The sequence below is a fragment of the Pleurodeles waltl genome, chromosome 2_2 (genome assembly GCF_031143425.1).
Source record: "Pleurodeles waltl isolate 20211129_DDA chromosome 2_2, aPleWal1.hap1.20221129, whole genome shotgun sequence".
Lineage (NCBI taxonomy): Eukaryota > Metazoa > Chordata > Amphibia > Caudata > Salamandridae > Pleurodeles > Pleurodeles waltl.
Window position 1 is genome coordinate 1,059,408,598 of NC_090439.1, and position 16,172 is coordinate 1,059,424,769.

Below are 16,172 nucleotides of genomic sequence, written 5' to 3' on the forward strand. Positions count from 1 at the left end.
CAGTCTACAGAGTTCAAAAGCAGGTCAACAGCTTTCCTTTAAACACAGAAAATTTAACTATATCAACCTTGAGCTGAAATCATCGTGGTTCCAGTTGAATTAAGACTTAAATTCAAAGCTTACTGGGGAATCTACCTGAGATATCTTAAAAAATGTTTTTCATGTAAGCACACTTGCATAGATAACGACAACAGAAAATGCAGGCATTTTACTACAGTCTATGCACCCTGCAAGATTTCCATATCAGAATCTCTGCATTGTACTTTGCAGATATTTTGTCCAGTGCTCCGAAGTGACTGCGAGATGACACTAAAGTGCTTCAAAAACTTTGCAAACAAATATGCTATGCATAAAAACATGGCTCTCGAGTTTACTCGTGCAAAACCAAAATAGCTATTGAAATGCCTTGAATTTCTTGTTTTAAAGTTTAATTATTGCTTACATACAAAGCACAAACACATACAAGGAGAGATATATATATCTTGGAGAAAAAGGAACAGAAAAACCAACACTTATTGCACTTTTAACTGGCCTAAAACCAACCTATTTCTTCTCTACCATTTATTTTCTGAATGTAGTTCAACTACTTGCAGAGTCCCAAATCACATTCGAAACAACATTTTATGAAGGTGTTTTGCATTTAATTCGAAATTCACATGCCTGGCACACTCCTATTCAATTTCCCATTTTTTTTCTTCTTATGATGAGCCAATACTCTACGCTCCTTGGTATGTTACATATTGACTATATCTCATTCAGATTTAAAATTCATATTATCATGAATCCGCCTCCTCCGGAAGATCTTAAAGTGGATCCCCACCGAGGCAAGGTGGTCAGTCACCCGTGCACACGTCAGCAGCAGACTTGTCTACGGCAACACTCTCTACGCCGGAATCATCAAGAAACCCCAAGCAAGACTCCAAGCAGAACGCTGCGGCCAGACATCCCCTGCTGCAGTCACATCTCCGCCCACCTTAGAAACATGCACTGGCTCCCCATCAGCCAACGCATCCGCTTCAAGCTTCTTCCACACGTGTACAAGGCCTTGCAAAATATCAGACCAGCCTACCATAACCCCCGCCCTTCTTTCTACACCCCCGCCAGACACCTCCGATCTTCCCAGCCCACCCTCGCCTCCACCTCTAGAATCAGAAAGAGCACAGTGGGAAGCAAATCCTCCTTTTATCTCTGCACACACCAGAAACACACTACCTACCCACCGCAGGCAGGCCCCCCACTGAATCATTTCAAGAAGGAGCTTGTTATGTGTGTGTATTCTTAGCGCGTTCCTGCGAACGCAAGCGTCTGAACATTCGGAAGTTGGCAGTTGAACCTGTGCTCTCCGGAGTGGCTGGACGCTAGGTCGCGCTGGTAATAAAGCTGTCTTTCAAGCTTGTTTATGCTGTGGACTTTATAGCTTTCATTCACCACAGTTTGGCGACGAGAGTTTTGCGCGACCTAGGTCAGCCCTGGATTCTATTTCTGCTGTTCTTTTGTTCCGGTTGTTGGTAGCGGCTGGTCGTGAGGATCCTGTTTTGCCTGGCGGCGGCTTTCAGCAGCGGTGTCTCAAAGAAGCAGCTTGAAGGTGCGAGAACACGGATTTGGGGTCATTTTGGCCATACTTTCGTCTGTTTCTTCTTGCTGGCTACTGTGGAAGGGGCTGATTACTGCGCTCCTACGGAATTTCTTATTTATGGGCCGGCAAGTGTGTCAGCGTCTCCTAGGCAACCAGGAGCGCTTCGCACATCGGCCGGCAGCCTGTCAGAGTGTTGGTGTCTCCGTGGCAAATTTAGACACTCTGCATTTTGGCCGGTAATGTGACAGCATTCTAGCGACGTGAAATCTTAGACGCTCTTTACTTTGTTGAGCCTTAGCGTCTACTTGGCAACAAACAGGGAAATCCTTTGATTTATTCAGGAACACAGGTTGAAGGAAAGGAGCTTGCACTACAGGGACCCATGGCTACCCAGGCAAATATTTCTCCGCCACCATTATTCCTTCCACTTCCAGGAGTTCCAACTCTTCCTTGGGAAGATTGGATAGAAATGTTGGAGAATTATATTGTAGCGTTGGATGGACAAGGTTTTTCTTCTCTAAGGAAGAAAGCTATTCTTTTAAGTACTTTGGGGTGTGAGGGTCAAAGGATTTTTAAATATCTTCCTCCTTCCATGGGGCCAAATGGACAGCCTATGGATGATGTTTTTAAAGAGGCCATTAAACGGTTGGAGAATAGGTTTGCTAAGGAAACCAATTTGGTACTAGTTAGGTATAAATTCTATACGCAACCCCAGGATTTTCATGAGTCTATTGACGATTTTGTGTCCAGGCTGAGGGAATTATCAGTCAAATGTAGGTTTGGTACTATGACAGATGAACTGATACGTGATCAACTTATCGTTCAGTGCCGTGATAAAAGGATTTAGGAGAGGTTGTGGGCGGCAAAGGATCCCACCTTGCAAGAAGCGATTGACCTTGCGAAAGTTATTGAAGAATCGAGGCGTTGTATAAAAGAAATAGAAAGGAAAGAGAAAACTGGAGAAGTTATGGTTTTATCAAGCGAGTCTACTGGATCTCAACAGGAACTTGGAACTGTACCAAAGAAAGTGGGGGGTACTAAAAGCAAAGGAAAGGAGTGTTTTCGGTGTGGCAGTACTTTACACTTGGGGGATTCCAAGAAATGTTTTGCTATCAATAAGGAATGTCGCAAATGTGGTCGCAGGGGGCATTATGCTCGTGTGTGCAGGGAAGGTAACCGATTTGTTAAGGAGTTGAAACCGAGCATAAATATTGTGGAAGACTGTTGTGAATCAACTTGTGAGGACAGGATATTAGCAATTGAGGATGGAAGGATTCCGAGTGTGTGTGTGAGTGACCGTAGATGCTCTAGACCAATGGCTCAATTCTATATTGGGGATATTCAAGTGAATCTCATGGTGGATTCTGGTTCTTTGTACACCATAATCCCTGAGAGTCTCTTTAAATGTTGGTGGGCGAAGGAAGAATTGTTGCCAAAAGATATATCCCCTGGTGGGTATCAAGGTGTGGAAATTCAACTGCTGGGATATATGTTAAAAGAAATTCAATTCAAGGATAGAAAGGTTATTGGGAAAATCTATGTGGCAGTTGAAGGTCCACCCATTCTAGGTTGGATGCATCAATTTGATCTCAACATAGTTATCAGTCCCAGGACATCCAATCAGGTTTTGTTGATAGATAACATACAGTTGGATGATATATTAAAGGGGGCTGGTAATGTTTTTAAGAAAGAGTTGGGATGTTTAAAAGGTTATGTACATAAGATTATCTTGAAGGATGATGCTTACCCTACTCAACACAAGGTTCGTAAAATACCATTTGTTGTCAGGGATGAAGTCAAGAAAGTAATAAGCAACATGTTGAAAGAGGGTATCATCGAACCTGTGGAGGTTTCTCCATGGGTTTCTCCAGTTGTTATTACACGGAAGTCAGATGGCAATGTGAGGTTGTGTGTGGATTTGAGGTCTGTCAACCAGAATGTTGTGGTGGATGTCTATCCTTTGCCAAATATTAATGAGCTGTTAACCTCAGTTAAGGATGGTAAGTTTTTCTCAAAATTAGATTTGAGAAGTGCCTATCATCAGATTAGGCTTCATTCTGAATCCAAACATATTACGGCGTTTATCACTCCAGAAGGTACTTTTCAATTTACCTGCATGCCTTTTGGTTTGGCATCTGCGGCAAGTGTGTTTCAGCGAATGATGGCTAAATTGTTTGGGGATGTTAAAGGAGTATTATTTTTCCAGGACGATGTGCTAGTGATGGGGGAAACAGTTGGTGAACACAACATTACACTCCGAAAAGTTCTTAAGGTTATTGATGAGGCTGGTCTGAGCTTGAATAAAGAGAAGTGCACCTTTCTGGTAGAAGAAATTGACTACCTAGGGTACTCGATTTCGAATGGGAGTATCAAGCCAAAGAAAAGCTTATTAGAAGCTATTAAGTTGGCACCAGCTCCGACTGATAAGGAACAGTTGAGGTCCTTTTTGGGTCTTGTGGAATATTACTCTAAGTTTGTAGATAAGTTTGCAAGCAAAACTGAGGATCTTCGGAAATTGTTGAGGAAGGGAAGTAAGTTTTGTTGGTCGGATGAGCAGGCGTTGTGTTTTAATGGGATCAAAGAAGAAATTTGTGGAGCTGGTATCTTAACAGCTTTTGATATTAATATGCGCTCTATTTTGACTGTGGATGCCAGTAGCACAGGGTTGGGAGCGGTGCTGTCACAAATGCATGGTAAGGGTGAAAAAACGGTGGCGTTTGCGTCTCGAACTTTGACCATGACAGAACGTAACTATTCTGTTATTGAACGTGAGGCCTTGGCGGCTGTCTGGGGAACAGAGTACTTTAGAACATATTTGTGGGGTTTGGAGTTTACTCTAAGGTGTGATCACAAACCACTGTTAAGGATACTGTCTGCTGGTGGTGTGGGAAAGGGGTCAGCGAGGTTGGCCAGACTTTCTGCTAGATTACAAGAATATTTGTATCGTGTGGAGTATGTTCAAGGTTGGAAAAATGTTCAGGCGGATTGCCTGTCTAGGTTGTCTATTGATTGGGAGGGAGTTGATTCTCAATCGATAAGGTGTTGTGATACTGATGATGCTGTGGCCTCCATTGGTGATGTGGTAGAGTGGGGTTTAGGTACATTCACATTGGAAGAATGGAAACATGAGATGGCTATGGATGATTGTCTGAAATGTGTTTTTAAGTTAGTTTCTTTAGGGGTTAGAAGAGGGAGTTCTCTTCCACTGTCTGTGAGGCCATTTTTGGATGTGTTGGATGAATTGTCGTTTTGTGGGGAGAGTGTATTGATGCGGGGTGAGCGTTTTATTCCACCAATTGGGTTGAGGTTTAAATTATTTTCTCTGGCTCATGAGGGTCACTTGGGTCAGGGAATGACAAGTAGGAGGTTGAAGGAGTTTTTTTGGTGGCCAGGCTTAGATGGTCAGGTTAAGTGTTGGGTGGAGCAGTGTAGGCTGTGTAAGGAGAGTGAAAAAAGGTTGAAAGTCGGTGTGGGCAGGGTGGAAGGGCATATTGAGGATCCAGGGAAACCTTGGCACACAATTTGTTTGGATTTTATCGGTCCACTATTGGAACTTCCGCTTCAAATGCGTTTCGCAGTGGTGGTGATAGATGTGCACTCAAGATGGTTAGTGGTGAGATTTGTACGTGATATCACCACGACCACAACCATAAAGGTTTTGGAGGATATTTTTATGGAGGAAGGTATTCCCACGGTTCTTATTACAGACAATGGCACTCAATTGACTTCAAATGAGATGTGTTTATTTTTGAAGAATTGTGGAGTGCGTCATACCAGGACGTCCCTATATTATCCACAGGGTAATGGAATAGTTGAAAGAATCAACAGGTTAATCAAGGGTACTATACAACTAGCTCTGGCTAATCATTGTTGTGTGCGGAAAATGATAATTGATGTTGTACGAGCTTATCGTTCCACGATTCATAATGCTACTGGTAGCTCTCCTTTTCGAGTGATGAGGGGACGATCGGTGGGGACTAAATTGATTCCTTCTTGGCTTCAAGAGTGGGTTGCATCTGGTGGATGCAAGACTTCTGTACCCTCTCAGCACAAGCATGGATTGAGGGTTGGAGATTGGGTCAAAGTCAAGTCTGGTAGACTGAAGGGGGGTGTTTCTAAATTTAGGGGGCCGTTTTGTGTGAGGAAGGTGGGAAAATTTCATGTTGAGTTCGAAGGAGGAGAGAAGTGGAATGTGAGGAATGTAGCCTTGTACCAGAGGGGTGGTGAGTGTGATTTAAGTCGGGGGGAGGAAGAATGTTCTAGCTCTTTCTTCTGGGGAGGAGAGGAAGTGTCTACTTCTGGTGTAAGGCATGGTTCTGGTCATGAAACTGAGGGGTGTGAGTCACAAGGTACCAGTGCAAATCAAGAGGGGAAGAATCAAACAAATGTTGCTGTTCGTGAACAACCGATGAGGACTCGGAAATGTCCTAATTATTTGAAGGATTATATAATGATGTAACAACTGGTTTGCCATAGATGTTCTCTGTTTTTCTTATGTGTTCTCTTTTTATAATTACAATATAAGTTTTCTTAGCATCCTTTATTAGTTATTTAATGTGAAGGGAAGAGGATAATGTTATGTGTGTGTATTCTTAGCGCGTTCCTGCGAACGCAAGCGTCTGAACATTCGGGAGTTGGCAGTTGAACCTGTGCTCTCCGGAGTGGCTGGACGCTAGGTCGCGCTGGTAATAAAGCTGTCTTTCAAGCTTGTTTATGCTGTGGACTTTATAGCTTTCATTCACCACAGAGCTCAAGACCTGGCTCTTCGACTCACCAGCACCCTGACGACATTGCCTTGATTACTATTACAATTATTATTAGTATTATTATTATTGTTATTATTATCATTGTTATTATTATTATTAACATCATTAAAATACATTATCCTCATTTTATTCGTTCAGGCTTTTCAAGTCTCCAGCATGTCTTGCACCGCCAGGGGGCAGTGTGCGATCTACTACAGTCTCGCTGGTTGCCTCAATGGTTAAAAACATTCCTGCAACGCTAATAATTCACATTAAGCACAATCCTTTGATTCCATAACTACATGCTAGAAATGTCAGGCCTGCAATAAAGAGCTGGAATTGTCGCCGTGTACCTGAGAAATGCCGATTTAACCGAGGTGACTAACTTGCATTTTAAGAAGGGTAACCTGTAACTGCACAGTTTGTTGTGGCCTTTTGAAGGCTGAAAACTGCACACAAATGAGAGTTTACTTTCAGCTCTCTTGTAATGTTGTTTCTCGGATTTGTAAAATAAATGAATTCCTAAAACTGAGGTTAAATTTTAATGTGCAATTTTCAAACAATGGCGTGGGCGTGGATCGTGAGATTATATGTAAATTGTGCAAACCTGTCCATAAACAAAAGCACGTGTGTTACATCTGTTTTTTTTTTTAAATTAGATTGAAGCGTTTAGCAGTTGGTTTAGCAGACAAACATACCTGTAATTCAATGCAGAGCTGGGACAATGTTTCTTCCACAGTAAGGTTATCTAAAAACAAAGATGGTAAATAAAAAGAGGGCGTTCAATTGAAAGAGTGTTAGTTTCGTACACAAGCAAGTCATGTTTGAGTAACTGGATGAATGACAGAATGGACACACTGCCAGGAGCTTCCTGGCGGCAACACCTAGGCCGAAAGTGACTTTCAGGAAGGATGCGCTCTTACCTAACACAGACTGGGGTACATTGCAAATGTCCTTCATTATAAAGGCGTGGTAAGAGTGCAGGCAGCTGTACGCGGATAACAGCAGGTAGCAGAGGTCTTTGTGCCACTTGTACGCGTGCTGCATGCAGTTTTCAGAGGGGACATAAAAACTACCCTGAAAGAAAAAAGATTGAAGCAAAGTGTTAACATGTAAGGTTATCTAAAGAGAGGGGCTTACAATTATCCTTCAACACAAGTATAAACATGTTTATCTAATGCCACATAAAAACAAATGTGTTCTATTACTTCTGTTTCAACATGTTTGCCTTAAGTGTTGTTTTAATGGTTGCAAGGCACTGGCTTTTCAATAAAAGGGTGGGGGGGTGTATAAGCTCCGACATAGTTAAGCAATGCAGCGCCCAGAAGCAAAATCTGGTATCAGCTATGAATTCCAGACTTACCTGTTGCAGCTGGGTAAATTGACAGGCCCCTCTTAAGTATTTTATCAGCACTACAGGAACAGTAAATATGGCATACGAAATACTTCTCACGGTTTATAATCGGGCATTGGAAAAGCCAACAGAATGGGCTGTGATCGTCACTTTTCCAGTGTAGTCTGCTGTACTTTGTCATTTCTAAAGAGCTTCCTTAAGTCAGAGTAGGGATGAGCAGAGCGCTCCGGTTTCCCAGGTAAAAGCATTATTAGCTTACCTAGTCCAGGGTTCTTCCTTTGCACACTGGGATTTGTAGTTCTGTCGATCCAGTTAAAAAATGAAAACACAATTCCCATAATGCAAAGGAAAACCCTCGTCTCGAAAAACTACTCACACAGAGCCGGAAATCGTGAGAGCTCTGGACGAAGGTAGAGAAGCAGCTTGCTGAAGAAGTAAATATGCAGTAGCACCCCAGTTGTGGCAGTCTAGTGACAGAACTGCTGTGTTACAATGTCATCCATTCACAAGGAGCAGTTCAACAGCATCATTCCCAGGAGCGCTAATTGCTGCGACACTTGCACACCTCCCCCACTGCAGGACTCGCTCTTCTGGCTCCGCCCTAAGCCTATCTTCTACTCAGTGCATACACCAACCTCTTCAAAGTCTGCCTTTATTTCATTATTTTCGCTTATACCCATATCCACGTGACTCCTGCATATCACGAGAGACATGAACATTCAAAGACACTCTTCCATTTTACGCCGAAAGCTGTGTCCGGGTGCGTGTATAATGTGTTAGCGGCGGCTCCCAAACTCCACAGGTCCATCTGCTCCCAAAGGGAATCTGCACTTTAATCATGTTTAAGGCAGCCCCCGTGTTAACCTATGAGAGAGACAGGCCTTGCAACAATGAAAAACGAATTTAGCAGTATTTAACTGTCAGGGCATATAAAACACATTAGTATATGTCCCACCTTAACCATATACTGCACCCTGCCCATGGGGCTACCTCGGGCCTACCTTAGGGGTGTCTTACATGTAGGAAAAGGGAAGGGTTAGGCCTGGCAAGTAGGTACGCTTACTGAGTCAAATTTACAGTTTAAAACTGCACACACAGACACTGCAGTGGCAGGTCTGAGCCATGTTTACAGGGCTACTTATGTGGGTGACACAACCAGTGCTGCAGGCCCACTAGTAGCATTTGATTTACAGGCGCTGTGCACCTCTAGTGCACTTTACTAGGTACTTACTAGTAAATCAAATATGCCAATCATGGGTAAACCAATCAACAGTACAATTTATACAGAGAGCATATTCACTTTAGCACTAGTTAGCAGTGGTAAGTGGTAAAGTGCTCAGAGTCCTAAAGCCAACAAAAATAGGTCAAGAAAAATAGGAGGAATGAGGGAATCAGTTTGGGGATGACCCTGCAAAAAGGGCCAGGTCCAACAAATGGTACATGTCGATGGGAGGCATTACATATTTTTTCCCAGACTTTGGTTTAGAGTCTTATCAATAGCTAACTAGTAGGTTCTCTTCTTTCTCCCTACCTATTATCACATGATTAAAGAGTTAATATGTATAGAAAATAATGTTTATTTTTCTATATGCTTTTAAAAAGTTGATGGTTTAGCACACTAGAAGTTAGCAAGTACCTGTTTTTTTTAACAAATATAACTTTATTTTTTATGATTTTTTAACATGCGCAGTATTGTAGAACAATTTGTGCATAGACGCTAAATGTATTGAAAAAATTTTTTAAATACACTGCAGTACACAATAGTAGTAAAATATAGTGTATTTCAGTGGTTTAAAAAAAAAAAAAAAACGTATTTTATTTTTTATTTTCCGGGACTGCGATACTCCCAAGGCAGTACTGCAAAGCGGGGATCCCGGAAGAGAAATGCTTTTGCATTTCTCTTCCAACTGGAAGGTGGGGCGGGAAAGACAAGAAAGTAAAGGAAAGACCTTTCCTTTCCTTTCATGTCTCTCATAGCATTTCTGCTGCCCGTTCGCGATCGGGCAGCAGAAATGCCCACTAGACACCAGGGATTATTTTTTTTTTTTTTTGGTACATTTCAATAATGGGAGCGGCCCCTTGGACAACGGCCACTCCCCAGGGTGCCAAATGATTTCTAGGCCATTTCTACCCCACCCCGGGGGCAGATCGGCCTAATGTAATTAGGCCGATCTGCCCCCGGGGTGGGGGGCGGGGGCAGAAAACCACTAAACACCAGGGATATATATATATTTTTTTTCTTTATTTTTTTATGTGTGGGGAGCGAACCCTTAGGCAAGGGTCACTCCCCGGGGGCCAAATTATTTTTAGGCCTTTCGGCCTAATATAGTTAGGCCAATCTAATCTGCCCCCAGCAGGGGCAGAATCCACTAGATACCAGGGATAAAAAAAAATGTGTTCATTTTTATTTTTTTATGTGTGGGAAGCGACCCCCTAGGCAAGGATCGCTCCCGGGGGGCCAAATTATTTTTAGGATATTTCTGCCCCCCCAGGGGCAGACACCACTAGATACCAGGGATTTTTTTTTTTTTAATCATACTTGTGCATAATGGGAGCGGGCCCTTGGGCATGGGCTGCTCCCCAGGGGACCAAATTATTTTTAGGGCATTTTTGCCTCCCCCGGGGCCCTAATTATATCAGGCCGATCTGCCCCCCGGGGGGGCAGAAAACCCCTAGACACAAGGGCAAATTATTTTTTTCACTTTTTTTTTTTTTTATGTTTGGGGAGCATCTCCTTAGGCAAGGGTCGCTCACCGGGGGGCCAACTCATTTTTAGGCCATTTCTGCCCCCCCAGGGGGGGGCAGAAACCACTAGACACCGGGGAATTTATTTTTATACCTGCGCATAATAGGGGCAACCTCTTGGGCAAGGGCCGCTCCCCGGGGTCGGGGGGGGGCAAAATATTCTTAGGCCATTTCTGCCCCCCCCCTGCGGGCAGATCAGCCTAATATAATTAGGCCAATCTGCCTCGGGGGGGCAGAAAATGCCTAGGCACCAGGGATACAAATATATATATATTTTTTTTATATGTGGGGAGCGACTCCTTATGCAAGTGTCGCTCCCCGGGGGGGGAATTATTTTTAGGCCATTTCTGCCCCCATGGGAGGCAGAAAACCCCTACACTCCAGGGATAAAAAAGAAAAAAATGATTTTTTTTTATATGTGGGGAGCGACCCCCTACGCAAGGCTCGCTCCCCGGGGGGGGGAATTATTTTTAGTCCTTTTCTGCCCCCCCTGGAGGCAGATCGATCTATGTAATTAGGCCGATCTGCCCCCGGGGAGCAGAAACCTCTAGACACCAGGGATGTATATATTATTTTATTTACTTTATGTTTTTATGTATGGGGAGCGACCCCTTAGGCAACGTTCGCTCTCCTGGGGGGCATATTGTATTTAGGTCATTTCTGCCCCCCCTGGGGGGCAGATTGGCCTATTTTTGTTAGGCCAATCTGCCCCCAAGGGGGGCAGAAACCACTAGACACCAGGGATTGGTGTGTGTGTGTATGTGTGTGTTTTGTTTGGGGAGGGCAGCCCCTTGGGCAAGGGCCGCTCCCCATGGGGACACATTACTGTTGGCCATATCTGCATAGCGGCCTATTTTTGGAAGGCCCATCTGCCCCCAAAGGGGGCAGAAAGCCCACCAGAGAACAGGGAAGATTTGTTTTTTCAAAATAAGAGGGTGGGGATATGGCCATACCCCCTCCCCAAATAAATGGGGCTAAAGTTGTTTTGCCCACCAGTGGGCAGATTTGGCAATTACCCTGGATCCACACCCGGGGGGGGGGGCTGAAAGTCTACTAGATGCCAGGGAATAAAAAAAAAAAAAAAAAAAATAGTGGTGTGGTGGCTACGACCTAGTATGGGCCTGGATATGCCCCCACCCCAACTGAAGGGGGTAACAGTCTTTCAGCTCTCCCCGCACAATAAAACATCTTACCTCATGGCAAGCAAGAGGACATTCGATTATTTTGGGTTTTGGTTGTACATTTGGGCCATGAGAGCTTGGTAACTCTCAAAATCGTCCCACTTGGAATGGTGAGGGCTGCACTTTTTTGACTTTGGGACGCTGCCATGTAGAAAAATCCATAAGACCTAGACACATCTGAAAACTAAACATCTGGTTGATTCCAGGGTGGTGTGCTTCACATGCACCCTGCACCATTTTCTTACCCACAATGCACTGCAAACCTCCAACTTTGATGGAAATCACACATTTTCCCCACATTTTTGTGATGGAACCTTCCAGAATCTACAGGAATCCACAAAATTCCTACCACCCAACATTGTCTCATCTATACTGATAAAAATTCTGCTGCACTTGTCAGCCTAAAAATGATTTTTTTCAAACTGCCTTTTTGGACCCGCTTTGGTTCTCCCTCAATTTCGACAAGTTTTTGTCTCTTCCTTGTCACAGGCACTTGGCCCACCTACACAAGTGAGGTATAATTTTTACCGGAGGACTGAAAGGAACGTTGGGTGGTAGGAAATTTGTCCCGGTGCAGTGATCCCACACAGAAATGTGGGAAAAATGAGATTTGTTAGCTAAATGTGAGGTTTGCTGAGGATTCTGTGTAAGAAAACATTGGGGGGGGGGGACCCACGCAAGTCACACCTCTGTGGACTCCAATGTGTGTCTAGTTTTCAGAAATGTATGGGTTTGGCAGGTTTCCCTAGATGACCAAAAACGCAGGTGCTCCATCCCCCACAAAAACAGGTAGTTTTGTATTTGATAATTTTGATGTGTCCAGATAGTGTTTTGGGGCATTTCCTGTCGCGAGCACCAGGCCTACCCACACAAGTGAGGTACCATTTTTATCGGGAGACTTGGGGGAACGCTGGGTGGAAGGAAATTTGTGGCTCCCCTTAGATTCCAGAACTTTCTGTCACCAAAATGTGAAGAAAATTTTGAAGTTTGCAAAGGATTCTGGGTAATAGAAGCTGGTGAGAGCCCCACAAGTCCCCCCATTTTGGATTGCCCTAGGTGTTTAGTTTTGAAAAATGCATAGGTTTGGTAGGTTTCCCTAGGTGACGGCTGAGTTGGAGGCCAAAATCCACAGCTAGGCACTTTGCAAAAAACCTGTCAGATTTCAATGTAAAAATGTGATGTGTCCATGTTATGTTTCCTTCGCGAGCATTAGGCCTACCCACGCAAGTGAGGTACCATTTGTATCGGGAGACTTGGGGGAACACAGAATAACAAAGCAAGTGTTATTGCCTCTCGTCTTTCTCTACATTTTTTCCTTCCAAATGTAAGACAGTGTGTAAAAAAGACTTCTATTTGAGAAATGGCCTGTAATTCACATGCTAGTATGGGCAACCCGGTATTCAGAGATTTGCAAATAACCACTGCTCCTCAACACCTTATCTGGTGCCCATTTTGGAAATACAAAGGTTTTCTTGATACCTATTTTTCACTCTTTATATTTCAGCAAATTAATTTCTGTATACCTGGTATAGAATGAAAACCCATTGCAAGGTGTAGCTCATTTATTGGCTCTGGGTACCTAGGGTTCTTGATGAACCTACAAGCCCTATATATCCCCGCAACCAGAAGAGTCTAGCAGAAGTAACAGTATATTGCTTTAAAAAATCTGACATCGCAGGAAAAAGTCACAGAGTAAAGCGTGCAGAAAAATGGCTGTTTTGTTCACCCCAATTACAATATTTTTTCATTTCAGCTGTTTTTTTTTGTAGGATCTACACAAATTAGCACTTGCTGAATTGTCTACTTTTCAGAAATGTTTAGCTTTCTGGGACCCAGCATTAGTGTCATACCCATTTCTGTCACTAACTGTAAGGATGCTGAAAGCACAAAAAATCTTTAAAATGGGGTATGTCCCAGTAAAATGCAAAAATTGTGTTGAAACATTGGGTATTCTGATTCAAGTCTGCCTGTTCCTGAAAGCTGGGAAGATGGTGATTTTAGCACTGCAAACCCTTTGTTGATGCCATTTTCAGGGGAAAAAACACAAGTCGCCTGAAGCCCTTTTTTCCTTATTTTTCTTTTTTTTCTTTTTTTTTAAAACACAACATTTTTGCTGTATTTTGGCAAATTTTTCATCTCCTGCAGGGGAACCCACAAACTCTGGGTACCTCTAGAATCCCTAGGATGTTGGGAAAAAGGACGCAAATTTGGGGTGGGTAGCTTATGTGGACAAAACGTTATGAGGGCCTAAGCACGAACTGCCCCAAATAGCCAAAAAAAGGCCTGGCAACTGAGGGGGAAAGGCCTGGCAGCGAAGGGGTTAAAAAGTATTAAACATTATAATTGTTTTTCCCCACTGTCAGAAATTGGGTTATTGGTTGAGGGGAATGAAACCCTTCTAAAGCAGCAACCACAATTCTTCTCAGGGTGAGGTCACAAGCAAACCCTAAATTAACCTGAGCTCAACTCTCGAGTAGCTTGGCACAGTGCAGTCAGGCTTAACTCAGAGGCAATATGTAAAGTATTTGTGCAACATTTCAAACAGTACCACAGTGAAAACACATCACAAAAAGAGCCCACAACAGAATTAGAAAAATAGAGTAATCTTTAATAAATAATTCAAGATCAAAATGACAAACATCCAATCAGTAGAACGGGTGATATTCATTTTTAAAGATTTTACTAAAAATGGCACCAAAAGACATAAAGCACCAACTGTCGACATCTGGTTGCACCAAACTAGGACAAAGTCACCAGTTCAGACCAGCCGCGATGGAGCATGGGTGAGCTACAGTTACCTAGTTAGGCCAGCTGATCAAAGTATATTCAATCCTTGTTTGTTGAGAGCTGCGAAGACCCGCATCAAAGAAGCATTGCGCATTCAAAGTGATGCACTGGTTCCAATATGTGGCAAGTCTGTGATGAGAGGTCCTTATGCATTGTCGTCGAAGATCCCGTCGATGAGGGCTTGTGATGCAAAGTCCAGAGTCAGGGATGCATCACGCAGTCGTGGAGCTCCTGCATTATCGCCAAGACTGCTGTTGAGGGATGTGAGGGCCTGCACCAAGGATGCACTGTGCAGCAGCAGTTTCGATGCAGTGATGGCCTTTGATTCAATGCAGATCTTTGCAGCAGTTCTGATTGAGGCAGCAGCTGCTATATATTGGATCTGTTTGGGGTTGTGCCACGCAGCAGAGGAGATACATCTATTCTGCTGGCTTCACAGAGACTGGCAGAGACCTAAGGCCCACTTTGAAGGATCCAGGACTGGGGTGGCACCAATTGGCAAGGTAGACTCACAGATGACAGATAAGTTAGGATTTTTCATTACAATTCCAAAGACACCAAACATGGGCCCTCATTATGACCCTGGCGGTGTTGCACCGCCAGGGCCAACGGGGGCGGGAGCACCGCCGACAGGCCGGCGGTGCTCCCTTGGGCATTCTGACCGCGGCGCTTTGGCCGCGGTCAGAAATGGAAAACCGGCGGTCTCCCGCCGGTTTTCCGTTGCCCATTTGAATCCCCCATGGCGGCGCAGCTCGGTGCGCCGCCATGGGGGATTCTGACACCCCCTACCGCCATCCTGTTCCTGGCGGTTCGCCCGCCAGGAACAGGATGGCGGTAGGGGGTGTCGCGGGGCCCCTGGGGGCCCCTGCAGTGCCCATGCCAATGGCATGGGCACTGCAGGGGCCCCCGTAAGAGGGCCCGCTAGTATTTCACTGTCTGCATAGCAGACAGTGAAATACGCGACGGGTGCAGTAGCACCCGTCGCACCTTCCCACTCCGCCGGCTCGATTACGAGCCGGCTTCATGGTGGGAAGGTCGTTTTCCCCTGGGCTGGCGGGCGGCCTTTCGGCGGCCGCCCGCCAACCCAGGGGAAAAGTCAAAATACCCGCCGCGGTCTTGCGACCGCGGTACGGTATTTTGACGGCGGGACTTTGGCGGGCGGCTTCCGCCGCCCGCCAAGGTCCGAATGAGGGCCATGATCTGCTTACCTGATACCATTTAGAAATTACATCTCATTACTTGTAATAACATAACTCCAATGTAGTCTATGGAAGAGGTAGGCCTTGCAGCAGTGAAAAATGAAGTTAAGAGTTTTTCACTACCAGGACATGTAGAACATAAAGGTACATGTCCTACCTTTTAAATACACCGCACCCTGGCCTCTGGGCTTTCCATCCAGGGCCTACACTGGGGGTGACTTGTCTGTATAAAAATGGAATGTCTGAGCCTGGGAAAAGGATTTTTTTTGTTTGGGCCAGGCTGACATAACAGTTAAAAACTCTACACATTATGACATTGGCAGGTGGCCATACTGCCATCAGGCCGCCTACGCGGCCTGAACCTCACCAGCCCTATTATGGTTTTCCCGCTGGGAGGTCATCCAATCCAGTGCCTCACCCTTCACTCCAATCTCCTTCAGCCTCTCAATTTGTACTGAGTGGTCTACAGTGTCAAATTCAGCACTTAAATCTAGTAATATATATGTGTGGCAGCACCTCCCTGGTGAAGTCGATGTTTAACTTCCTCTGTCACCACTAGAAGAGCTGACTCCGTACTGGGTTGAG

General features: G+C 44.5%; 1 protein-coding gene across 1 annotated transcript in view; it reads right to left on the reverse strand.

The window, feature by feature from the left end:
• Positions 1-16,172, reverse strand: part of FAM135B (family with sequence similarity 135 member B) — a 1,130,658-nt gene that overhangs the window by 100,507 nt on the left and 1,013,979 nt on the right. Inside the window, exons 9-10 of the mRNA XM_069220795.1 lie at positions 7,245-7,398; positions 7,020-7,069 (exon numbers count right to left, since the gene is read on the reverse strand). Coding sequence (XP_069076896.1) covers positions 7,020-7,069; positions 7,245-7,398 — 204 coding nt within the window. The remainder of the gene's footprint in view (positions 1-7,019; positions 7,070-7,244; positions 7,399-16,172) is intronic.